Source organism: Megascapheus bottae, chromosome X, assembly GCF_031878675.1.
Source record: "Megascapheus bottae isolate mThoBot1 chromosome X, mThoBot2.hap1, whole genome shotgun sequence".
In the NCBI taxonomy this organism is placed as follows: domain Eukaryota; kingdom Metazoa; phylum Chordata; class Mammalia; order Rodentia; family Geomyidae; genus Megascapheus; species Megascapheus bottae.
The window spans coordinates 40,862,614-40,889,114 of record NC_143547.1 but is presented as its reverse complement, the minus strand read 5'-3'; the positions used below and the strand labels follow the sequence as shown (position 1 = coordinate 40,889,114).

The window sequence follows — 26,501 nt, the reverse complement described above, 5'->3', positions numbered from 1 at the left end:
TTTAATTTGCTTTACAGTTTAGTTTTTGTTTACTCAGAACTTCATAAAATTATCTATAAAGGATTATATTAGAGACATCTAGATATCAATCAACCTATAATGTTCAAGCAATTTTTGTGTACTTTAACTGTAGCAGTTAATACTTGTATTTTAGAATTTTGTTTTTAAAATTGTCTAATTTTTCAGAGTAAAGAAACTCTGAGAATTGAGTACTTTCTCTGATGAAACTCCATGTAATCACTCTTGTATAAACAGGACTGTAAACATTAACGTAGTGAAACCAAATGAGAATATTCTTAGGAGAGGATCACAAGGGCTCAACAGCTATGTGCCAATAATCATATAAAATGATGCTTATCAAAATGAGATCCAAGAAATGGAAACAAGTGGTTTTTTTTATTTTACTTTTTTCTGCCCCCCCCTTTTTCTGATTTTTCCCCTTTTGTCGCTATCTTTGATTTCTCTATATTCTGTCTTGCATTTAAGTTTATCTGATTTGGAGAAAGGCAAGAGAAGCACATAAATTGTGGGACAAAGGGAAAACTGATTCAGCAGTGATATTCACTAGAGTCTATGTTGAAAATGAACTATACAACTTGTGGGGGAAGAGTGGTGGGAGGAAAAACCAGGTGAAAACAAGGGAAGAGGTTAACATTTCAAAAATATTACAATGGAGTGCATTTCAAAAAATGTACTGAACCCTGACTTATGTAACTGTAACCTCTCTAACAATTTACAATAAAAAATTAAAATTAAAGAAAATCAAGTATTTCTTGCAAGATATCAGTGGCTCATCCCTGTAATTCCAGATACTCAAGAGACAGATCTGAGAACTGCCAACGCAGGAAAGTCCACATGATTCTGATTTCCAATTAACCACTAAAAAGCCAAAAATGGAGCTGTAGCTTAAGTAATAGAGTATAAAAGCTTAGAGACAGAGGCTAGGTCCTGAGTTTTCAAGCCTCAGAACCAGCACAAAAAAGATCAATTATTTGAAGTAAGCCAGACTCAAAGGAACATAGGCTCAATGGTTTCCCTCATCTGTCATAATCAGTAGAAACCTTGGGCTCTCCTAACAGAGATTCACAATAGATCAAAATCTAGATACATAAGGCCATATAGTATGATGCTAAATGAAAGGACCTCCAGGATATAGAAACAAAAACCATATAATGAGTGATTGTTATCCTTAATATACTATATTATCTCTCATCTCTTTTACTGTCCCTTGGTTATCTCATATTGTTAAATATTTCACCTTCTTATCTGATATATTGTATGTATGCTTAATTGGTTATTTGAAATAGGAGAGGGAAGGGGGGAAATCAAGTTGTGCAGGGGGGGAGAGGAGGAGGGAAATGGGGACCATGACATGAGAAAGGGTATCAATATGTGTGAAGTAATGTACCTTCTATCTGGTGAATATAATGTAACCCTTCCATTAATCACAATAAAAATATATGAAAAAAATCAACTATTACTCATACACAGAGGGAACAAGTAAATAGAAGTAGAAACAATCTTGGGAAGTAGGAATAAGGTGAGGAAAGGAAGCTCACAAACATAAAAATTAGAATATAAACAGGCAGATGTAGAATTTAGGCCTAAAAAATGACAAGCATATCTAAGCTCCTGAGAATTGTAGAATCCTGGGGTCTGACTGTGATTTTATGTTTCTGGAGCTCTGGGCCCAGGTTTGAGCATGGAAGATTTTTTTTCATACATTTAGAAAAGCTACAAAATCACTTTTTACAAGATATTAATGAGTACCTGTACTGCCTCAATAGTGACATTGTTGAAGATCTCAGAAAAAATTGTTTTAATAGTTTTAAGTTTAGGGGTGATTTTATTTGGAAGGTTGCTTCATAAAGCAGTTCAGGGTCATTAACCCAGGATGTAAAGTAGGGGACACAAAATAAGAAGAGCTCTTTAAGATCCCCAAGACCCACACTCTCTTTACACTAATGATGATGGAGGTGATGATGCTGATGATGATGCTGCTGCTGCTGCTGCTGATGATAACTATAAGGCCCAACCCAAAGAAAGTATGAAACTTGTGCAAAGTAATGTCACACAGTGATAGGAGCAAGATTACATCCCAGTAGACTTTTCCATAACCCAGAGGCAGCATTTCACCTCAGAAATCACAACTGGACTCCCTCTCTTATTGACACTTCTGAGGCAATGACTTTGAAAACTGCCTTTTATAGCTCTGGCTTTGGAAGGGTAAACACTGTTATCAATAGAACAACACAGGTGCCTCACACAGCTGGGTCCAGATGGAGCCAGGCAGGAAGTGAGACCCTTCCACCCAGGCAGACATGACCTGACCACCTGTCTGGGTTTTGAAGGGTCAAAGATCCTCCTTGGAGACAAGGACAAGAGGCTACTGTGGTGGTAAAGGATTTGTCTTTTGAACCAGACAAGAAGACATTTCATCCTAGGAACTCTATTTGCCAACCCCCACCAGCTCCGTGGTTGAGCCTTCATTTCCTCAACTACAAAATAGGGATGGTGATAGTTCAGTCACATGATCATATTTTGTGTATTTGGTAGCCACCTGTGGCTAGCTAGGAACCATTTTACTGGACAATACAGATACAGGAATCACAAAAAAAATGGGGACTATTTTGAGGAAGCCAGTGGGAGGGGGCAAATTAAAAAGAGAGGGTGAAAGAAATGATTGCGATTGAACTATTTTATGTGTATATATGAAAATAGAACAATAAACACTGTAAAAATTCTTTAGAAAGGGATAAGAGAAGAATTAGAATGGATAAATTTGATCAGAGCACATTATATGCACATATGCAAATAATACAATCCCTTTGTATAATTAATATACACTAATTTTAAAAGGGAACTGGTGAGTGCTGGTAGCTTATAGCTGTAATCCTAGCTAGTCAGGATGCTGAGATCTGAGGATTGTGGTTTAAAGCCAGCTTGGGCAGAAAAGCCCTTATGTAAAACTAACCACAAAGTGGATCTTTGGCTCAAGTGATAGAGTTCAACCTTGAGCAAAACTGCTGAATACAGTGCCCAGGAACTGAACTAAAACCTGAGTACTGGTGCACAAAAAAAGAAAGTGAGTAGGAGAGAGACATCCTTAAAGTACAGAAGGTAACAGAGGAAATGGGAGACAGCTCATAGGAGTAATTATATATAAACAATATATTAAGAATAATTGAAGCCAGGTTTTTGTTATGAAAAAAGAATATTCAAAATGGTTTGGAAAAAGAGAAAACTAGAATGAACGTTTTACTGTTGAACTGAAATAGCAGTTATCATAATTTGCAGTACCCGAACTAAAGTTAATTCAATGGTAAAGCATATGTTTAGCACATAGAAGGCCATGAGTTCAATCTCCAGTACCCCAATATGACAATAATTTTCAGTATATTAGATAGATTGTTGGATAATCAATGTTTACAAATGCAGTGGAAATGTGTGAGTGTATAAACATGCATATGCTCTTCCCACTGAGAGGGCAGGCCTGAGAGCAGTGACAATCTGACAGCAGTAAGCATATCTAGTACCTAGATTTTGGACTCTGCCAATGAACAACAAACTCCTTTCCAGGAGTACTGGTTCCTTATAGAGTTAATCTCATAGGCTGTGCAGGGAAAGGACAAAATGGTTCTGGAATAGTTTATTATACCATAAAGGAAAGAACTGCTCAGAAGACACAGTAACATGCAAACACATGGATGCTAAATAGCACCAGAAAGATGCTGACTAGGGTATCCCAGCTCTTGTTTCTCCTTTAAAGCAATGATTTAACAACTACCCACAGACTAAGAAAAGGCCCCAAGAGAGTTCCACAGTCCAATGATGAAGCTGACATAATGCACTGAAGTTACCCAGTGAGGATAACTGTATAGAAAAAGATATAAGAGTTTCATTTTATTTGCATTATCCTAACCGACAAGCCAGGTCAGCTCAATAATGATATCGCCTCAGCTGTCAGTTCCAAAGTGGGAGAAAAATCTTTGCGAATGAGGACCACTACAAGCTTCACAGCAGCCTTTGGTAAGATGGACTCGAGCTATAATGGCAACCTGAATCTCCTATGTCATTCTGTACCTCCTCTTAGTTGATATCAATGCATGCCTCCCAGAACAGGTTTCACAATAGAACCACTGGCCCTGATATTTGCACATCCATGTTCACTGCTGCACTTTTCATGATAGAGAAGTTGTGGGAAGAGCCCAGATGTTCTACAGCAGATGAGTGGACCAAGAAAATATGATACATATTATACAATGGAATTTTACTTATCTCTCTGAAAGAGAAATGGGTGGATGTAGAAATATGTTAACTAAAGTCAGCTAAAGACAGATGGCACATTTTCTTTCATATATGGATGTTTGATCTAATATATTAGCATGTGGGACGCCATGGCTCACAACTATAATCCTAGCTACTCAGGAGGCTGAGATCTGAGGAACAAGGTTCAAAGCCAGCATGGGCACAAAAGGACCCAAGAATCTTATCTACAATTAACCTCTAGAAAATAGAAAGTGGATTTTGGCTCCAAGGGTAGGGCAATAGCCCTGAGCTGAAGAGCTCAGGTACAATGCCCAGGCTGAGTTCAAGCCCTGTGACCCACAATCAATCAATCAATCAATCAGTCAATACATACATACATACATACATACATACATACATACATACAAGCATGCTTGATAATATATGCAAGCCCTAGCAAATATACACAAAGTAATTAAAGGATAGTACATTTAGAGGAAGAGTCCAAAGGTGTAACTCCCCTGAACAAATAATGAACTAATTATCAAAATGATTGACAGGAAGTAAAAATATGTTTTAGGGGGAGGATAAGGGAAGGCACACAAATGGAGGGAGTAAAGGTGAGTAAGTGCAGTCAATATGTTCAATGTATATTATGTAAAAACTGAATTGTGTATCTTGAAGGTAGGTATGGGAGAGGGAAATGAATTGGTGGAGAATGCTGGAAGGAATGACATTGATCGAGAAGTATTGCATTTGGAGCCGGGGTGTGTGGCCTAGTGGTAGAGTGCCTGCCTAGCATACAAAAAGCCCTGGGTTTTACCACACACAGAGAAAAAGCCAGAATTAGTGCTGTGGCTCAAGTGGAGCACTAGCCTTGAGAAAGCTTAAGGACAGTGCCCACACCTTAAGTTCAAGCCCTAGGACTAACAGAAAAAGAAGGTTTTATATCTAAAATATATCCACAGCTAAAAATTTTGAATCACTCCAAAACTAATCTCCAGAGAAACAACCATCCCATTAAAAGATGGGCCAAAGATGTAAAGAGAGTCTTCTCTGAAGAAGAAATAAGAATGGCCTATAGACACATGAAAAAATGCTCGACATCTCTTATCATAAAAGAAATGCAAATCAAAACAACTCTAAGATTCCACCTTACTCCAGTTGGAATGGCCATGATCAAGAAATCTAATAACAACAGATGCTGGCAGGGATGTGGCCAGGAGGGATCACTACTACACTGTTGGTGGGAGTGTAAACTTGTTCATCACTATGGAAAGCCCCATTTATAAGGAAATGGAAAGACTTAGAAAAAATGATATTAAGTAAATAATCAGACCCAAAGGAACATAGGCTCAATGATTTCCCTCATTTGTAATAATTAGTACAAACATTGGACTCTCCTAGCACAGGAGTTCAAAACCTAGATATATAAGGCCATATAGGATGAGACTAAATGAAAAGACCTCCAGGATATGAAAACAAGACCTATACAATGAGTGAATGTTGTTCTTAACATACTGTATGTTATTTCTCATCTCTTTTGTTGTCCCTTGGTCATTCTCATATTGTTACAGTATATTACCTTGTAATCTGTTATATTGTATATAATTTTATTTGTTTATTTGAAATAGGAAAAGAAAGGGGGAAAACAAGATGAGGGGAGTGGTGGGGGAGGGAAATGGGGACAAAAACATGAGAAGAGGTACCAATGTGTGTGAAGTAATGTTTCTTCTATCTGGCTAATTTAACTGTAACCCCTCTATTAATTATAATAAAAAATTAAATTTAATTTAAAAATAAAGAAAAAGAAGAAGCATTGTATTCGTAACCTGAAGAAAATGGTTGAAAGTTCACCAAAGTTAAAAAGGAAATCGATATTCAAAAATTTTAAAAACCCAGAAGATGGGCCAGTAGTTTGGCTTACTTGTAGAGTGCTTGCCTAGCATGCACAAAGACCCGGGCTCAATTCCTCTGTACCACATGCATAGAAAAAGCCATAAATGGTGCTGTGGCTCAAGTGGCAGAGTGCTAGCCTTGAGGGAAAAGCCAAAGGACAGTGCTCAGGCCCTGAGTTCAAGCCCCAGGGACTGGCAAAAAAAAATTAAAATTAAAATAAAAAAACCAGAAGACTTGGAAGAGTTGTACATGGAATAGAAGAATTGTACATGGAAACATACAATTGGCAAAAAGAGTCCAGAAGAAGCAAGAAAAATTTACTGAACATATACCGTTTGAAGGGAGGGAAGACTGACTTCAGTGCTACAGGAATTTCCCTCTTGCTCTTTTCCCTCTAGCTTGGTTTTTCTACTGTTTGACCCTAGTTGCTGTGCAACTGTACATATGGATGGTGACTGACCAATAGAGTGAAGAGATTAAAAGGAGCTAGAAGCTACTAACATCAAAGAAAAAGTAGGCCATAAAAGTAACATCATAAAGTTGGTTATTAAGTCCTGGAATCATGCTACAACCTGAGCAACCATAGAGCTAATCCTAATTTGTATATCAAAGACTTTTGATAACTGAACTAATGGATGAGCCACTGCCAGGTACTGGTCAATGTTGTATATTCTGGTGAAATCTCAAGAACCCTGACAAACTGAACCAACACTGAACTATAGCCCATATAAAACAAGATGAAAAAATGGCTGATTCTGATTCTGACCAGATTGATTGCCTGCTGAGATAAAAAATATCAACATTCCCATAAAATTTAAGCAAGACCCTCAATCTAAGTTCTTTTTTTTGCCAGTCCTGGGGCTTGAATTCAGGGCCTGGGCACTGTTCTTCAGCATTCTCAAGGCTAGTGCTCTATTACCTGTGCCACAGCACCACTTGTGGCTTTTTCTGTGTATGAGTACTGAGGAATCTAACCCAGGGTTACATGCATGCTATACAAGAACTCTACCACTAAGTCATGCTCCTGAACTCCAGCTTTGTCTTTAGTGCACTATCCATCTGTCTATATCTCTTAATTCCTAGAATTTCACAGATGTGTGCCACCATACGGGGATGCAAATAGTGTCAGAATGAAGACCAAAAGTACAGACTAGGAGATCTTGCAGCTATTAAGAATAGGGTATTAATAACCTATATATAAAGAACTAAATAGGAAATGTGGCCTAGTGGTAGACTGCTTGTTTAGCATGCATGAAGCCCTGAGTTTGATTCTTCTGGACCACATACACAGAAAAAGCTAGAAGTGATGCTATGGCTCAAATGGCAGAACACTGGCCTTGAGAAAAGCAAAGGACAGTGCCCAGGCCCTGAGTTCAAGCCTCAGGACTGCCGCAAAATACCTAAAAATTAAATACCAGGGTTGAGAATGTGACTTACTGGTAGAATGTTTGCTTAGCATGCATGAATCCCTGAGTTTGATTCCTAAGTACTACATACACAGAGAAGACCAGAAATGGCACTGTGGCTCAAGTGGTAGAGTAGCCGTGAACAAAAGAAGCTCATGGACAGTGCCCCAGCACTGAGTTTAAGCCCCAGGACTGTCAATAAAAAATAAAAATAAACATCAAAAGAAAAAAAATTAATAAATGGGTAAATGTATTTGTTCTTAAAAGAGATAATATAGATGGTTAATAAGTACATGAAGAAATGTGCAATGTAATCATAGCTATTCAAATATGGACATAAGAAGGACAAAAGTTAAAGGCCACCCTGGGCAAGAAGTGAGTGAGACCTAACCTCAACCAATAAGTCTGTATTCCAACCTACATGAAAGGCATATGAAGAAGGACCACCACAAAAATATGTGATACTCTACCTAAACTCACTAAAAGTTAAAAAGTAAACCTTGAGATTTCATCTCAGTTTAATCAGAATGGCAATCACCAAGAAACAAAATAACAAAGGCTTGCTATGTTGCTGGGGGGGGGGGAGGTAAAAAAATACTCCAATATTGATAAGTTGATGGAGAATAAATGGAGAAATTTCACTTACCATTTTGGGGAGCCTCATCAACATATCTTTACATCGCATTATACAACCAGATGCTTTTTGAAAATTCCCTTGAATGACAGCCTAAGAAAGAGAATGTCAATAATTGGTTAAAATTAAATCACAAGATAGCTGGATCTAAGTCAATGTTAGCATTTCTTAACTACTGTTTAAAAGTCTTAAAATATTTCTAATTTTCTAATATTTTTAGCAATGCTAGTCAGTCTAAATTAACAGCCAAGGTAAAATACAGAACAAAAAATGGTAAGAATCTTTGTTAATACAGTTGTTACTTCATCACTGGACATCATTTAGTTTTTCTGGGAATGTAGAAATTCATCTACTGCCTGAAGAATTAACTAAATAGCAGTCCTAAATCAAGTTCTCAATAATCAAAATTTTTCTGAATATCTACTATGAAGGTAGCTTAGCGTAATGTCACCTTGAAGCCAAAAGAGCCACTTTGTTATTTATTATGTAACCTTAAGCCTTAACAGCTATTCAATTTTGTTTCCTCATCTATAAAAGATTATCTCTAGAATGCTTTTCAATTTTACTGTTCAATGTCATAAAAGCTTATTTCAGTCATTCAAAAATTTAGCTGAGGGGTTGGAGGCATGACTTAGGTGGCAGATCACCAGCCAAAGAGTTAAAGTGTCAGATATAGAGTTTTAAGTCCATCACATTCTATCTGTGTAAGATAGTCTCATTAAGTTCTATCTGTGTTAGACCGTGAAATTCTACCTCAAAGATAGAATACAGATGATAAAGTATTTTATTTAAATGGACACATACAGGAACATAATTTTATTTTTACTAGAATTTTAACAAGGTCTTGTGCTTTACAGACATGAGCCAGCACACCCAGCCTTATTTCATTTTTATTTTAGAAAAATAATTCCTGTTGGACATCTACCCAGAACATCACAAGCCAGGACACCATAGTAAAGACACTTGCACAACTATGTTCATTGCTGCTCTATCCACAATAGCCGAGTTTGGAAATAACCCAGGTGCCCTACAAAATAAGTGGATTAAAAAAATGTGAATACTTATCTACAATGGAATTTTACAAGGAAAATGGATGGACACAGAACAAATTGGGTTAAGTGAGGCAAGTCAAATTCAGAGAGGAAGGTAAATCTAAAATACTCTGGGACATGATAAATTACACAAGACTCTACACATTCTCACACAGTGAGACCAAATGAGGATATTCTAATGAGAAGAACAAAAAGGCACTATGCCTATGTGCAGCTGATCATATAAAACAATATTTATCAAAATGAACTCCAGGAAATGGAAACAAAAGGTTTTTTCTGTATTATTGTTTTGGTTTTCTTTTCTTTTTGTCTTGTTTGTTTGGGCATGTAAGCAGAGCATATAAATGGAGGGACAAAGCGTGAGCAAATGCAGCAGTGGTATTCACTAGATACTATATTGAAAATAAACTATATAATTTGTGGGTGGGGATAGAAGGGAAAAACTTGGAGAGAAAGAGGGTAGGGTGACATTGTCCAAAAAAGAAATTACTCGTTACCTGACTTATGTAACTGCAATACTTCTGTACATCACCTTTATAATAAGAGTCTTAAAAAATTTCAGATGACAAATTAAAATCTTTTCAAGAAGGGCATAAATGGCTCATCCCTATAATCCTAGCTATTTCAAAGGCAAAGATCAGGAGGACAATAGTTGAAGGCCAATCTACATGTATAGGTGAGAATTGTAAATTTTTCCTTATAAATTTAATTATTAGAAATCATTAAAATATTGGTATTACCTTAAAGTTCTTGAAGAGCCTCACAAAGACAAAATTTGTGTCATAAATTGTTTTTGTTTTTTACCAGCCCTGCAGCTTGCACTCAGAGCCCAGGCCTTCAGCTAAAGGCTACTGTTCTACCACTTGAGCCATAACACCACTTCTGGCTCTTTCTGTGTATGTGGTACCAAGGAATCAAACCCAAGGGCTTCATGCATACTAGGCAAGCACTCTACCACTAAGCCCTCTTGTCCCTGTGTCCTGAGTTTTATATTTCAAATTATACTACAAGGAGAAAAATGATTTCATGACTTGGTCACTGTTTCTCAAATGTCAAAAATGTCTTTTGCTTTGGAGGTAGAAAAATATGTTCAACTGTTTTGTTTGAAGGTCATCTGTCAAAAGTCACCATTTTTGATAGATCTTAAACATCAATAAATAGCTCATTCCTACTTTGCAATATAAAAATAAGAAATATCGGTAGATTCTTTCTTAGACAATAGCCAGACGTGAAGTGTGCCTGTTATCCTGGCTGTGTGGGAGGCTGAGGTCAGGAGAAAAGTGGTCCCAGGGCCATCTGGGTGGAAAAGTCTGACTTCTAAGCACAACAGAATATAGTCTCTCATCTCAGCTACAAAAGAAATTTTAATATAGGCAGATCACAGTCCTTCTACATGCCTTCACAGGAAACAAGACCTGATTGAGCAGGGGAAGCTGAAAAACTGGCTCAGTGGAATAGTGTTTGCCTAGCAAACACAAGGTCCTAACTTCAAACCCCAATACTGCCCCCTACTCTAAAGTGTTTTTGTTGAGACAGAGTCATGCTATGTAGAACACACTGGCCTCAAACATTCAGTCTTCCTACCTCAGCCTCCTAAGTTCTGTAATACAAATGTACACTACCACCCCTAACCAAAAAAAAAAAAAAAAAAATTCTAAGAATGTAAAGACTATGGGGAAGAGAGGGGGAAATGGAGAGTATAAAGGAAGGGTGACATTATCTAAAAAGAAACATACCCTTCACCTGACTTATGCGACTGTAACCCATTCTTTATATCATCTTTATAATAACAATTAAAATTTTTTAAGAAAATAAATAAATCAATAACTTTCGATATGTACACCACAACAAATCAATACTAAAAGGCAAAGAAAAGAAAAAGAATGGAGAAACCCTACAGTTGCTATTTTCTTTTCTTTTTATTTTATCAAATATCCTTTGTGTTGAATGAGAAAAGGATTGAAGGATTGGAGATATGGCTCAGTTTTAGAGCACTTGCCTACCATGCTTGAGGTCCTGGGTTCCATATTCAGCATTTAAAAAAGCCAAACAACAGTTGCTCATGCTTTTAATCCTAGCTACTCAGGATATTGAGATCTGAGGATTCTGGTTCAAAGCCAGCCCAGGCAGGAATGTCCAAGAGTGTCTTCAATTAACCACCAAAAAGCTAGAAAGAGTTTTAGTTCAAGTGGTAGAACACCAGCCTTAGGTAAAAAAAAAAACCCTCAGGGAAAGCACTCAGGCAAGCCCTGGTATCATCACACACACACACACACACACACACACACACACACACACACACACACACACACAGAGACTGAACTAAAGAGTGGAAAATGCTGTGGCTGGGGATGTAGCTCAATGATTGAGCAAAAGTGCATCCTTTGATTCTATTCCCAGTAACCAAAAAAAAAAAGAGTAAAATGTCAATTTCTCCGTAGTTTTCTCTTCTGTCAATCGGTAGAGCACAAACCTTGGCATTTTACTACATAGAAACCATGCTCTTAGCATTTAATAGTAGATCGTATTCAAAAAGAAAACAAATTATTAATACAAAAGTCTCAAAAAAACAATTCTCTAGAACAATTTCAAAATAATATTCTCATCTGCACAATAAGCATTCAATGACTACTTCCTGATTGAGTCCTTATTCACAGCAGAGAAAAAAATGTTTTGCAGTTGTTGGAGATGAAACGCGGGGCCTTTGCATGGTGGGCAAGTTTTCCACCGGGGCTACACTCCAGCAGAGAAAACCGTATCAAAGAGAAATGCTGAGTGATACACTTTATATTAGAGGATGGTGCTTCCTGTCATTAAAACATATAAAACAATGAGATTTTAATGCTCAAACGGTCTACAAAGTTTTATCATTGCTCATGTCTTATTTTATAAACATCAGATCTTTAATAATCTAAGCTAATTTTGAACACTCATCTCTTGAAGTAAAAAAGAAAATAACAGCATTTAACCCCAAATGATAGAAAATTCAATTAAAATAAATGCTTATGTGGCAATGTTGAGGATGTAGCATTGTAAGGTCTGAAGTTTCATCCCAAACAAGAGAGAGACATACAGACAAAGATAAAGAAAGGGGCAGGCAGAGACAGAGAGAAATAAATAGGCAGTAGCAATCTTCGATGTTAGAAAGGCATATTGCCAGGTCTCATTATTTGGACATTGTGAATCATTAGATGTGAGATGATGCCCTACCTAAACTAATGCAGTGAAAAGTATATGGGCTTTGGATTCCTAGCTATTGCAACTCTTTACTTACTAATCTTAAGCAAATCACAACTTCTTTTGGGGAAGGGGATCACACTGAGGTTTGAACTAAGAGCTTGGTGCTTGCTAAGAGGTCCTCTAATATTTGAACTGCACCTTCAGCCCTTTTTGTTGGGTTTTTTAAGATAGGATATCAATACTTTGCAAGGGGTTAGCTTAGCTTCCATCCTATTTATGCTTCCTGATGTAACTGGGATGTCAAGTACACCCCATTGTACCCAGCCTCTTCTGTTGAGAGGGAGTCTTGCAAACTTCCTTTTTCTATCTAGGCTGGCCTTGAACTTGGACCCTCTCTATCTCATCCTCCCACATAGTGAGGAGGACAGTATAAGCCACTGTACCCAGCTATTATCTGAGATGAGTTCTTATGAACTTTTTGTACCTGGCTGGGTCCATATCCAATCCTCTCAGTCTCAGCCTTCCCAAGCAGTTTGGATTACAAGTGTCAGCCACCACATATGGCCATAACCTCTTAATTTTCATTGCTGTAAACTAGGATAGCAATGTCCACCACGTAGGACTGACCTTGTGAAAATAAAATGAGATCACTGATGTGGAAGCATTTTTGTAAAATGTAGGCAAACAAAGAGATGTGAGTATTAGAAGAGACAGTAGCTCAATGACAGAGCATTTGTCTAGTGTGCATGAAACCCTGCATTTGATCCCAACATTGCAAAAGAAAACAGCAAATCTTTGTCAAACTACCATCAGTGCCAAGAACTAAAACGAAGGAATAAAATATTAGTACTTCCTATGTGGTATTAGTGCAGATGAGGAGAAGAGACCTCTCTGAAACCATATCCTAGCAGATCCATAAGGTATTTTAATTTATACTGATGGATCAAAAATGTTAGGTTTACCCCTCCTTACAGACAGAAGAAAATCCATAAGACTAGATTTGAACTGCTGCTCAACGATGGATCAAATCCATTATACAAGGAATACCTAACATCTACTAAGTGATGTGGACAACAAATCAATCCAGAGACAGCAAAGAGGGTTATATGTCTTTAATTTAAAAAAAAAAAGAAAAGAAAAACAGACATCACACCAGGCACCAGTGTCTCATGCCTGTAATCCTAGCTACTCAGGAGGCTGAGGTCTGAGGTTCACGGTTCAAAGCCAGCTTGGGCACAAAAGTCCATGAGACTCATCTCCCATTAATCATCAGAAAACCGGAATGTCACCCTGGCTCAAAGTAGTAGAGCAATAGCCTTGAGCTAAAGAGCTCAAGGACAGTGCCCAGGCCCAGAGTTCAAGCCCCACAACTAACAAAAAAAGACACCAATATCGTCTCCAAATAACTTTTCACATAATGTGTTTTCCACGCTTTTGCAGTAATTTTATAATGTGATTCCCACAGTTGATCATAATACTCACAATGTGAATCATCTAGTATAAATTCCCTACCTAGATCTAGACAATGGTAATGTAACCTGGGATTATTAGTTTTTGCTCTTATAGCTATATCACAAGACTGAATTAACTTGAGCTCATGGACCATTATAAAACATAACATTGAGTCAGGAGTTTGGCCTAGTGGTAGAGTGATTGCCTAGCATACACCAAGACCCAGGTTCAATTCCTTGGTACCACATACATAAAAAGAAATCCAGAATTGGTGCTGAGATTCAAGTGGTAGAGCTCTAGCCTTGAGAAAGTCCAAGGACAGTGCTCAGGCCCTGACCTCAAGCCAAGGACGGGTAAAAAAAAAAAGAAACAAAAAAAACTCCCAATAATATTGGGGCTGGGAGTTTGGCCTAACAGTAGAGTGTTTGCTTAGCATGCACAAAGACACGGGTTTGATTCCTCAGTACCACATACCTAGAAAAAAGCTGGAAGTGGTGCTGAGGCTCAAGTAGTAGAGCTCTAGCCTTGAGAAAGTCCAAGGACAGTGCTCAGGCCCTGACCTCAAGCCCAGGACTGACAAAAAAAATAATATTTTCCTTTAATTTTGAAAGAGCCTTGCTATGTTGCCAAGTATATTTTCAAATTCCTGGCCTCAAGAGATCCTGTTTCCTCAGCCTTCTATACAGCTATGACTACAGGTATACACTAACACAACAGGATATAGGTTTATTTTCACATGAATACTGTCAAGCCAAATGTACTTCTGTCATAATCTAGTATATAAGCAATTGGCAATCTTGAATATACTCTAGTAATTTCTTAACCAAAATTTTCCAGCTTTTATAGGCTGAGAGATGTTAAGTGTCTGATCAAAGGCATACAGCAAGTTGGAAAATTACTTGTGAGACAAAATAAAGACTGGTATGATAGTACACAACTATGTTCCCAAGACTAAAGAAGATGAGGCAGACAAATTGAGAATACGTAATCGTATTTCAAAATAACAAAACAAAATAAAACTAAGAGTTATGCCTCTCGCTTTGTAATCTAAGCTACTTAGGAGGTAGAGATTGGAAGGACTGTGATTTGAAGGTAGCAATATCAAAAACTTTGAAAGATCCCATCTCAACAAATAAAAAGCTCGACAAGGTAGTTATGCACCTGTCATCCCAGCTATATTAAAAGCAAGTACATACTAGCCTGAGCATAAATGCAAGAACCTATTCAAAAACAAAGCACAAAAGCTTTATAAAATATAGAGCACATGCCCAGCAAGAGAAAGGCCCTGAGTTCAAATCCCACTACTCTCCCCACAAAACAAAGTTACAATATCAAGGTCTGCTAGGCTTCATATTAGTATTTCACTGGTTGACATAAAGGCACCCACTTAGGATACTGACACTAAAAGATAAGATAAAATTGTGAAAAGTAGGGCATGGAGTATGGTCTATGGTAGAGTGCTCGCCTAGTATGCAGAAAGCCATGGGTTTGACTCCTCAGTACCACATGCACCAAAAAAAGCAGGAAGTGGTGCTATAGCTCAAGGGGTAGCGTGATAGCCTTGAGAAAGCCAAAGGACAGTGCCCAGGCCCTGAGCTCAAGCCCCAAGACTGGCAAAAATAAGTATTCAAAATTAAAAAAGGAATTAGATGAGGTGATCTCTAAGGTCTATTTCACTTCCTGAATTACTTAATTTCAGAAAGCAAACTCATCACAGCTTGCATTTTGTCAACTGAAAGTGCATATCTAACTCCATGATGACAAAAGGAGAAAACTCAGAAGACCAAATTCTGAATTTTTTTTTTTTTTGCCAGTCCTGGGCTTGAGCTCAGGGCCTGAGCACTGTCCTTGGACTTTCTCAAGGCTAGAGCTCTACCACTTGAGCCTCAGCACCACTTCCGACTTTTTTCTATGTATGTGGTACCGAGGAATCGAACCCGGGTCTTCATGCATGCTAGGCAAGCACTTTAACCACTAGGCCAAACTCCTGGCCCCCAAATTCTGAAAATTTATAGCTGATTTTTTAATCAGCTATCAACACAGAGCAACTGCAAATGAGAAGGCAACTTTCAGGCAAATATTTTATCCAGATCATGAATGAAAGAGAATAAAAAAGACAAGGTCTCAAGTCAAGACTGCTGCCATAAATAAATGGTGGATGTTACATGTAGTGGCTGAAAATGATGTTTAGCAATAATCAGTTTTTCACTCTTACCCACACACAAAATAAATAATCGTGTCATACAGAAAGTAAGCATTCAAATATGATATCCCATTTAAAGAAAGCGATACCTGACTTTCTTCTAACAGGTGATATTTCATCACTATTTGCATTTTACATATACAAAATGCCCTACTGAAAACCTGTAGTGCTTATGATACCTACTGATTCTGCTTGGTAAGTAAGCACCTTGAAAACTTCCTTCTCCACAACAACCTTCTGAATGAGCAAATGGGTTTCAGTGCAGCACTGCTCAACTAATATGGCATAAAATTGTTCCAGCCTCTGCAAAAATGAGACAATACAAAGCAATGATGAAGACAAAAATGTATTTTATTAGAAACCATCCAGCCAAAAGAAAAATAGTAACTTACACTCATGGCAGAATGAAAAAATCCATCAGCAATCAGAGTATTTCCAGCATCCATCCACCCCTTTCCTGCTTTTATATTCATCTAGAAAAGAGAAGTTAGAAAATAAATTTTAAAAATTCGTAATTTCAGGCCGCGAGTTTGGCCTAGTGGTAGAGTGCTTGCCTAGCATGCATGAAGACCTGGGTTCGATTCCTTGGTACCATATACTTAGGAAAAGCCAGAAGTGGTGCTGAGGCTCAAGTGGTAGAAATCCAAGGACAGTGCTCAGGCCCTGAGCTTAAGCCCACGACTCGCAAAAAAAAAAATTCACAATTTCCCCAAACTGATTGCATGATATTGGATGAAAAAAAAAATCCTGTCCGTTTGACTAATAGTTACATGAGCCACAGAAAGCAAAAATATCAATATTCATTAGCATTCCATATCTAATAAAATTTTCATTAGTCAAACAAATATCCCTTATATACTAAGCACCTAGAAAAAAATCTCAGTATTACAATTAATATCTAAATAAACAGTTGATATTTAAATATGCACAACTACTATGGAGGCAAACACCAAACCAGCTGGAAAAATGAGCACATGCGACAGTCACCCCAATACTGTAAATCCCTAAAAGTGATATCAGACGTTAAGAGGAAAAATATGTATTTTTACTCTTCATGGAAAATAAGAGGCATTTCCAACAGATATGAAATTATGAAGGATTTCTAAAGCTAGGCAGCAAATGGGACAAGGCAAAAACTGACATCTCAACGTAGATAAAAGTAGAAAATACAGAAACGGCTCTGGGTGTGAACAGTAGGAGCTTCAGACACTTGGCCTCATCTCAAAAGCTATCTACAGATTCAATGCAATCTCCAGGAACATTTCCATGTCAGATGGGCACAATGAATCAATGAGATTGTTAGTCCCACATACTCAGATGGTGAAGAACAAATGGCCACCCTGGTCAAAAAGTTACCAAGACTCTACCTCAACCAATAAAACTTGGGTATAGTGGCATGTACCTTTACATCTCAGCTACATGGATAAAGGCAAGCCTGAGTACAAAAAGTACCTAAAGCAAAAAGGGCTGAGGATGTAGTTTAAGTGGAAGAGGACCTTCCTAGCAAGCATAAGACCAGAAGTTCCAACCTCAGTACTCCAATCTCCAAAATTCCCATGTCAATATCCCCAGAAATAGAAAAATGTACCATATTATTCATATGAAAGCCCAAAATACACCATGAGCCTAAGCAATCCTGGGCAAAAGCAGCAATGCTGGAGGTATCACAACAGCTGTTCTTAAAACTATACTTCAGCTGGCTAGGCATCAGTGGTTCAAGCCTGTAATCTTAGCTACTCAGGAGGCTGAGATCTAAGGATAGCCGTTCAAAGCCAGCCCCAGCAGAAAATTTTCTGAGACACTTATTTCCAACAAATTACTCAGAAAAAGCCAGAAGTAGCACAGTGGCTCAAATGGTAGAACACCACCCTTGAGCACCCAGAGGCTCAGGGACAGCAACCATGCCCAGAGTTCAAGCTCCATGACCAGCAAAAACCAACCAACCAAACAAAAACTATACCATAGCCAGTTGCTGGTGGATCACACCTGTAATCCTAGCTAGTCAGGAGACTGAGATCTGAGGATAGCAGTTCAAAGACAGCCCAGGCAGGAAAGTCCATGAGACTCTTAACTGAAAGTGGTGCTGTGGCTCAAAATAGTAGAATGTTAGGCATGAGTAAAAAAAAAAACAAAAAACAAAAAACAAAAAAAACCTCAGGAACAGTGCCCAAGCCCTCAGTTCAAGACCTACAACCAACAAAAAAACAAACTATAAAGCCACTTTTTTAAAAATAGCATAATGTTGGCACAAAAATAGAAGCACAGGGCCAGGAGTTTGGCCTAGTGGTAGAGTGCTTGCCTATCATGCACAAAGACCCGGGTTCAATTCCACGGAACCACACACATAGAAAAAGCCAGAAATGGTGCTGTGGCTCAAGTGGTAGAGCTCTAGCTTAGAGAAAGCCCAGGGACAGTGCTCAGGCCCTGAGTTCAAGGCCCAGGACTGGCAAAAATAGAAGCACAGACTGTGTATTGCATCTGTTTCATGAGACAAATAGTCTGCGTGTCTCATAGAATAGAAGAGAACCTGCAGAAATATACCCATTCAGTACAGCCATTAATTCTTTGACAAAGATGCAAAAAAAGATACATTGGAGAAAAGACAATTGTTTAACAAAGTGTTGGCAAATTTAGGCTCCTTTCTCTCACTCTGTACAAAAAAAGAAAAAAATTCAAACCTGATCAAAGGATTTAATGTATAACTGGAAACTTTGAGGCTACTACAGGAATCCATAGGGAAAACATTTCAAGATATATGCATAAGCAATTTTCGAAATAAAACTTGTATAGCTCAGTAAAAGTGAGCAAGAATTGTCAAATAGGATTGCAAAAATAAAAAAAGTTATATACAGGCAAGAAAACAATTATCCAAATGAAGAAAAAGAAATCTACAGAATGGGAAAAATCTTTCTTATCAGACAAGGGACCATTTAGAATATATGAGGAGCTAAAAATTAAACAAAAGAAACAACACAATTAATAGATGGACAAATGATATCCAATGATAGACAGTTTCAAAATGGCCAATAGATATGTGAATATCAGTGTCCATAAAGAAAATGCAAATCAAACTACACTAAAATTCTATCTCATTCCAGTCAGAATGGCAATCATCAAGAAACAAAAAAAAATATGCTGGGAAGGGTATGAGGAAAAAGGAACCCATATCAGTTTTGGTGATAATGTAAATTAGTGTAGGCTCTATGCAAATCAGTACAGAGCTTCTTAAAAAAAACTAAAAATAAAACTATCATATGATCCTACTGTAACACTCCTGGGCATATATCCAAAGAAACGTAAATCTTATACAGTAGAGATATCTGTACCACCACGTCTGTAGCAATACTATTCAAAATAGCCTAGCTATCTGCACATTACCTGCTGAATGGATAAATGAAATGTAGTATATATGCATAATGAAATATTATTCAGCCATAAGAAACAATGAACTTATGTTATTTACAGGAAAATGGATGGAACTAGAAATCATCATGTAAGTAAAATAAGCCAAAGTGAGAAAGATACATATGGCATATTCTGTTTCATATACAGAATCTTGACCTTGGGAGGGATAAAAAAGAATTACACAAAAGGAAAATGGGAAAGGGGTTGCGTGAGGTGGCCTTAAATGGTAAGAGGGTGATAGGAGAGTGATTTATTTATTTAAGTACTTCATATACATATTTTAAAACTGAGTGACACTCCTTGAAGCTTCTTATAAAAAGAGAAAGAGGATAAAAACAGTAATGGAGGCAGCAAATTTAACCAGAGTATGTTATAGATAAGCATGGAAATCACAATAAAACCTCATTGTACAATATATAAGTACACATATAATATGTATGCATTCATAAATTTTCCAAACACATGTGTATATGGGTAGTAACAAAATAAATGAGGAAAACCAATACTACCAAAGGGCATTACATGAAACAAAACAATACCTGAGAAACTGGAACTGAGACAGCTAGCAGATGGAAGGAAAATAAAATTACTTAAGTAATAGTCATAGTCAATTATGTGGTCTTTTAGTTTCCATTCTTTGGAATCATCAAAAACAAAAGGGTAAGTTGTATTGACAGAAGCTGAAAGACTGAAGGGGAAGAACGATGGAGAAAAGTACCAATATCCCCACGAAGTAGATCATAGATATAATATCCAAAACTGATGAAACCTAAGTTTAAATACATTATCTGATGCTTGACAAAGAGTCTATCAGATAAACTTCTAATGGTATACCAAAAGTGAGAACACATTGTGGAAGATAGTGTGAGAGGATGTGAGGGAAATCCTCATTTATCATAACATCAATTTAGCAGAACATAAACAAATCTAGTAAATGAAGCATTAGTTCTTAGAGGTGCTGTGGCTCTACGTGGTAGAGGGCTAACCTTGAGTGTAAAAGCTCAGGGACAGTGCCAAGGCTCTAAGTTCAAGCCTCAAGGTCAACAAAAAGAAAAGAAATAGTTCTTAGTGTGGTTCCACCCCCCCCTTTTTTTCAATGTTAGTGATTGAGTCCAGGATCTTGTGAATGATAAGCACACATTCTACCATTTACTTATACTCCAGACTAACAATTAGTTATGTATATGGCAAGAGTTAACAACTATTATATTTAAGTGATGGATAAGTGGAGAATTCATTGTACTACTTTATCTGATTTTTGTGTCTGGTAGATCTTTACCATAACAAAATAGTTTTTGAGTTGGGGTATAACTCAGTGCTTACCTACCACATTCAAAGCCCTGAATTCAAATCTCAACACGATGAAAAAATATGTATGATGTATTAAAACCTTGGGAAAAATGCTTGCCTCTAGGGAGGAATGGAGCAGCACTTTATCACTTCATTACTTCTCTGAACAATTTAATTGTATACGAAATATACATGTGCATTTACAGTAAATATAATGATTTTTTGCTATGCTGGAGAACTCAGGCACACTTAGCAAGCATTTTATCACTGAGCTACACCCCCAAATCTAAGTTATTTTTTTTCAATTAACAGCAATGAAAGTGAGGATTTGGGAATTCTAGTCATGATAAAAAGCTTGTTTCAAACCGACCTTCCCACTGAAAACAATTTTTATAAAACTGGACAAAATATAACTGTCTGAAAGCATTAGAATGGCTACCATGTGGAGGTGGCACTGTGGCTCAAAGTGGTAGATTGCTAACCTTAAGCTGAAGAGCTCAGGGACAGCATCCAGGCTCTGAGTTCAAGCCCCAGGAAGAGAGAGAGAGAGAGAGAGAGAGAGAGAGAGAGAGAGAGAGAGAGAGAGAGAGAGAGAGAGGAGAGAGAGAGAGAGAGAGAGAGAGACAGAGAGACAGAGAGACAGAGAGACAGAGAGAGAGAGAGACAGAGAGAGAGAGAGACAGAGAGAGAGACAGAGAGAGAGACAGAGAGAGACAGAGAGAGAGACAGAGAGAGAGACAGAGAGACAGAGACAGAGGGGGGGAGGGAGGGAGGGAGAGAAGGAGGGTGGGAAGGTGGGAGGCAGAAAGAGAGAGAGAGAGGGGGGGGGGAGGGAGGAAGGGAAGGAGGGAGGGAAGGAGGAATGCAGGGAAGGAAGGCAGGCAGGCAGGCAGACAGGTGGTTGTCATAGCAACCAATAAGCATTACATGGACAAATTCTACCACTGGTACATTTACGTTCTCATTTTATACTTTATAAAATACTTCTCGCAAATAACCTGATTTAGCCAGGTGCTGGTAATGGTTCATGCCTGTAATCCTAGCAACTCAGGAAACTGAATTTGAATCAGCTCTAGCTGTGAGTCTCTTCTCCCATTAACCACCAGAAAACTAGACATAGTATTGTGGTTCAGAGTGGTACAGCACTAGCCTTGAGCAAAAGAGCTTGGAGGCAGTGACCACAATGAGAGGGAAAAACAAAATAAAAAAAACAACAAAAAAACCTGTGATCTTTAATACTCTAAGGTAGACAGTCTTATTTTACAAATGAAAAGACTAATCTTCCAATGTTTCATAGCTAGTAAGTCACAGGGCTGGAATTCAAACCTAGGTAGGTCTTTAAACTTCAAATATTGTACTTAGCTAAGTACACATGCCTGTAATTTAACTACTGAAGCTGACACAACATGATCAACTGAGACCACAAGTTAGAGACCAGCCTGGGCAATATAGTAAGACTTCATCTCAAAACAGTAAAACAAAATAAATAAACCAAGGATAGAAGAACACAAAGCCCTGAGTTTAAGCCCCAGTATGAGCACAGAAAAAAAGGAGGGAAGGAGGGAGAGAAGACAAGGGAGGGGGGAGAAGGAGGAGACAGGGGGGAAGGGCCTTGGATAAGGGAGGAAAGGTGGGGAGCTGAAGGGGAAGAGGAAGGAAAGGGTCAGGAAGGGAAAGCGAGGAAGGTAGTACCAGAAGAGGAAAGGAAGAAGGGGAAAGAGGGAAGGGGAGGGAGAGAAGGAAATGAAAAAGAAATGTCCCTAACAAGCTTAGTCCCTGGATGGTGATGCTGGTTGGTTCTAGACACAAGGTTGTAAAACCTAGCTGGAATAAAATGGCCACTGGCTTGTTAAAAGTTAATAATAAATTTGTTTTAATAAAATCCAATTTGTATAAGCAAAAAAAAAGAAAAGAAAACAGTCAGTGGGACCCAGTCCTTGCAACTACCTTGTCTATGGCCCCCTTCTTCCCTTTTCTCTCCTTACTGGCCACTGTGAGATGAACTAGTCTGTTCTGTCATGTCCCCCCTTTCCTGGTATACTGCCATCTCTTAATCCAGGAGCCAAAAGAAAACAAGTATTTTGTCACAGAAATGAGAAAACTAGTTTTCCTGCTAGACTACATAATCAGCTTCTATCTAAATTAAAATCAACTAATTGATTGACTAAATTTCATAAAATAAGAACATGTTTTCAGTAGAAAAACTCAAAAGTCCTCCTGGCTTCAGTCTCCAACATGCTGGGATTGGTGAAGTATTGCTATCATGTCCAGGTAAGAAGTTACCTTTCTGAAATTAGCCTTTATTTGCAATTTGAGAGGATTTTAATGTGATATTTATATACATACACACAGGGCACACTGATCAAATTGACCCCCTCCACCATATTCCTATTTTTCTTCTCCCACTTGCCCCCCTTTGCAAAGTATTGGATGCTTTTCATTATGCCATATTCTTGTGTGTGTGTTTGTGTGTATATATACTACATATATAATGTTCTTTGATCGTCTTCACCTTCAGGATCCCTCCTTTCTCCCTTTTCCCCTTCCCCTCTCTCTGATACCCTCCTAGACAGTCCCCATTTTACATCTATATTCCAGTACCATTACTGTTATCATCATCATTTTAAGCAACGAACATGTAATATTTAGCTTTGTGAATTTAACTTATCTCATACAACATGATCAAAACCTGAAAATAAATTTATTTTCTTTCTTTCTTTCTTTTATTTTTTTCATTTCTTTTTTTGTTGTTGTTCTTGTTCTGGGGCTTGAACTCAGGGTCTGGGCACTGCCCTGAGCTTCTGTGGCTCTACCACTTGAACCACAGCACCACTTCCAGCCTTTTCTGAATAGTGTGTTAGAGATAAGAGTCTCAACTGCAATCCTCAGAGCTCAGCCTCTTGGATTAGTTAGGGTTACAGGTGTGAGCCACCAGAGCCCAGTTCCTAAATTTCATTTTTTTGTGTGTGCCAGTCCTGGGCTTAAGCTCAGGGCCTGAGCCCTGTCCTTGGATTTTTCTCAATGCCAGAACTCTACCACTTGAGCCTCAGCACCACTTCTGGCTTTTTCTAAGTATGTGGTACCAAGGAATTGAACCCGGGTCTTCGTGCATGCTAGGCAAGCATTCTACCACTAGGCCAAACTCCCGGCCCCCTAAATTTCATTTTTGAGGCCGAGTAATAGTCCATGATGTGAATGCGTCTGTGTGTATACATAAATACATACCATATTTTTTTCATCCACTCATTGATGGAGAAATCCTTTTAATGCAAAAAAAATGATAACATTCCCTTGGGAAGAAAAACTGCTACTTTATAAATGCAGAAGTGACAAAAGCAAAAGGTAATTCATAAATCCAGACATATACATTCAATATTTAGTTTACTGAACTACTGTAATAAGATGTATAGTACCACTGAGATCTTTAACTATTCTAATGATTAAAAGAAGACAGCACTAAATGGCTCAACTCCTTTCCAGTCTTACAATAATTCTATTCATTATTTTCAGAGTAACAACTTCTTCATCCATTTGCACATTCTCCTCAATTGGGACTTACCAAAATCTGTCTCTGAACAGTTGTTTCTGAAGCCACTGCAGTATCACACATACAAATCAATTTGCAAGCAACATGACACACTGCAAAAGAGTAATTAGACACTCATTAAACTCAAATTACTCCTTCTCCTTTCATGTAAAACTATAAAGAGTAAATATGAGTAAAATGAAGTCAGAGAAGTAGAGGTGTGGCTCAAGTGGTAGTACACTAGCCTTGATCCAAAAAGCCACATGAAAGCATGAGAACCTGAGTCCTAGACACAGCAGTGGCAGGGGGAAAAAGCCAGATTTCTTGCTAAGAATGTAGCTTGGAGTTTATTTATTTTTCAATTTTTGATTGTAATGTATAGAGGGATTACAATTATATTCCCCAGATAGTAGGTGCATTACTTCTCACGCATTGATATCCCTTCTCATGTTTTGCCCCCTTTCCCTCCCCTATCCCCTCCCAATCTTCTTGTTTCCCCCTTCCTTTCCTATTTCAAATAAACATATATACAGTATTCCAGATTACAAGGTAAGATACTATAACAATATAAGATTAACCAAAGGCAAAAAAAGAGAAGAAAAATAACATAGTAGATTAAGAACAACAATCACATAAGATAAAGCTCTTGTTTCCATATCCTGGAGATCCTTTCATTTAGCCCCATCCTATATGACCTTATGTATCTATCTAGGTTTTGCGCTATTGTAATCCTCTGCTAGGAGAGTTCAAGCTTTGTACTAATTATTACAAATGAGGGAAACCACTGAGCCTATGTTCCTTTGAGTCTGGCTTACTTCACTTAATATGGTTTTTTCCAAGTCTTTCCATTTCCTTACAAATGGGGCCATGTCGTTCTTTCTGGTAACAACATAGAATTCCATTGTGTATAAGCACCACATCTTGATCCAATCATCTCCTGAGGAGGATCTGGTTTGGTTCCATATCTTTGCTATGGTAAATAGTGCTGCAATGAACGTCCTTGTGCTTGTGGCTTTAGTATGTCCTTGTTTCTGGACGAGTGGGTAAATGCCAAGTAGTGGAATTGCTGGGTCATAGGGGAGCTCTATGTTTATTCTTTTGAGGAACCACCATGCTGCTTTCCATAGTGAGTGGTTGATAGTCTCACCAGTGTAATAGTGATCCCTCCCCGCCAGCATCTGTTGTTATTAGATTTCTTAATCATGGCCATTCTAATGGGAGTAAGGTGGAATCTCAGAGTTGTTTTGATTTGCATTTCTTTTATGGCCAGAGATGTCAAGCATCTCTTCATGTGTTTATAGGCCATTCTTATTTCCTCTTCAGAGAAGTCTCTAAGTCTTTGTCCATCTTTTAATGGGATGGTTGTTTTTTTGAAGATTATTTGGGAGTGATTCAAATTTTTTAGGTGTTGATACATCTTAGATATGAGGCCTTTACTGTTGTATGGTTAGGTAAGATCTTCTCCCTCTCTATGGGCTTTCTACTTAACCTGCTATATCCTTTGCCATACAGAAGCTCTACCATTTAATGCAGTCCCATTTGTCCAAACTTTCTTTAATTTGCTGTGTTTCTGGGTCTTTATTAAGAAATTTTCGACCTATGCCAAGGAGACCTAGTGTATTTCCTATTCCTTCTTGTAAAGGTTTCAGGATATCTGCTTTTACCTACATTTAAATGGCATAGCTTCATTTATATGCCATCAGAAAGAATGACATTGCCCCATTAATAAGGAAATGGAAAGACTTGGAATAAATCATATTAAGTGAAGCAAGCCAGACCCAAAGAAACATAGGTTCCATGGTCTCCCTCATTTGCAATAAGTAGTACACATCCAGGATTTTCCCAGCAGAGGACCACAATAACTCAATAGCTATGTAGATACGGCCACATAAGATGAGGGTAAGGGAAATGAACTCCAGGAGCTTGATTTTTGTGCTTGTTGCTCTCAACCTACTGTGTGAGATTATTTCTTCCCCCCCTCTCCCTCCCTCCCTCTCTTCCTCGCCCTCTTTCTTTTTCCCTCTCCCTCTTCCGCTCTCTCCTTCCCACCCTCCTCTCCCTCTCCCCCCCCCTCTCTCTCTCTGTTTTTGTTGGTTTGGTTTGGTTTCTCTACTTATGGTTTATCTCATATTTTGACTGTAGCTGACGTTGGTACCTGGTATATTGTATATACGTTTATTTTTTTATTTGAAATAAGGAAGGGTTA

The 26,501-nt window shown here is 38.0% G+C and overlaps 1 protein-coding gene across 1 annotated transcript in view; it reads right to left on the bottom strand.

Annotated features, from left to right (window-relative positions):
* The window catches only part of Tex11 (testis expressed 11), a 243,360-nt gene that overhangs the window by 174,336 nt on the left and 42,523 nt on the right, over window positions 1–26,501 (bottom strand). Inside the window, exons 4-7 of the mRNA XM_090327103.1 lie at window positions 24,329–24,408; window positions 16,467–16,547; window positions 16,258–16,377; window positions 8,200–8,280 (exon numbers count right to left, since the gene is read on the bottom strand). Coding sequence (XP_090183229.1) covers window positions 8,200–8,280; window positions 16,258–16,377; window positions 16,467–16,547; window positions 24,329–24,408 — 362 coding nt within the window. The remainder of the gene's footprint in view (window positions 1–8,199; window positions 8,281–16,257; window positions 16,378–16,466; window positions 16,548–24,328; window positions 24,409–26,501) is intronic.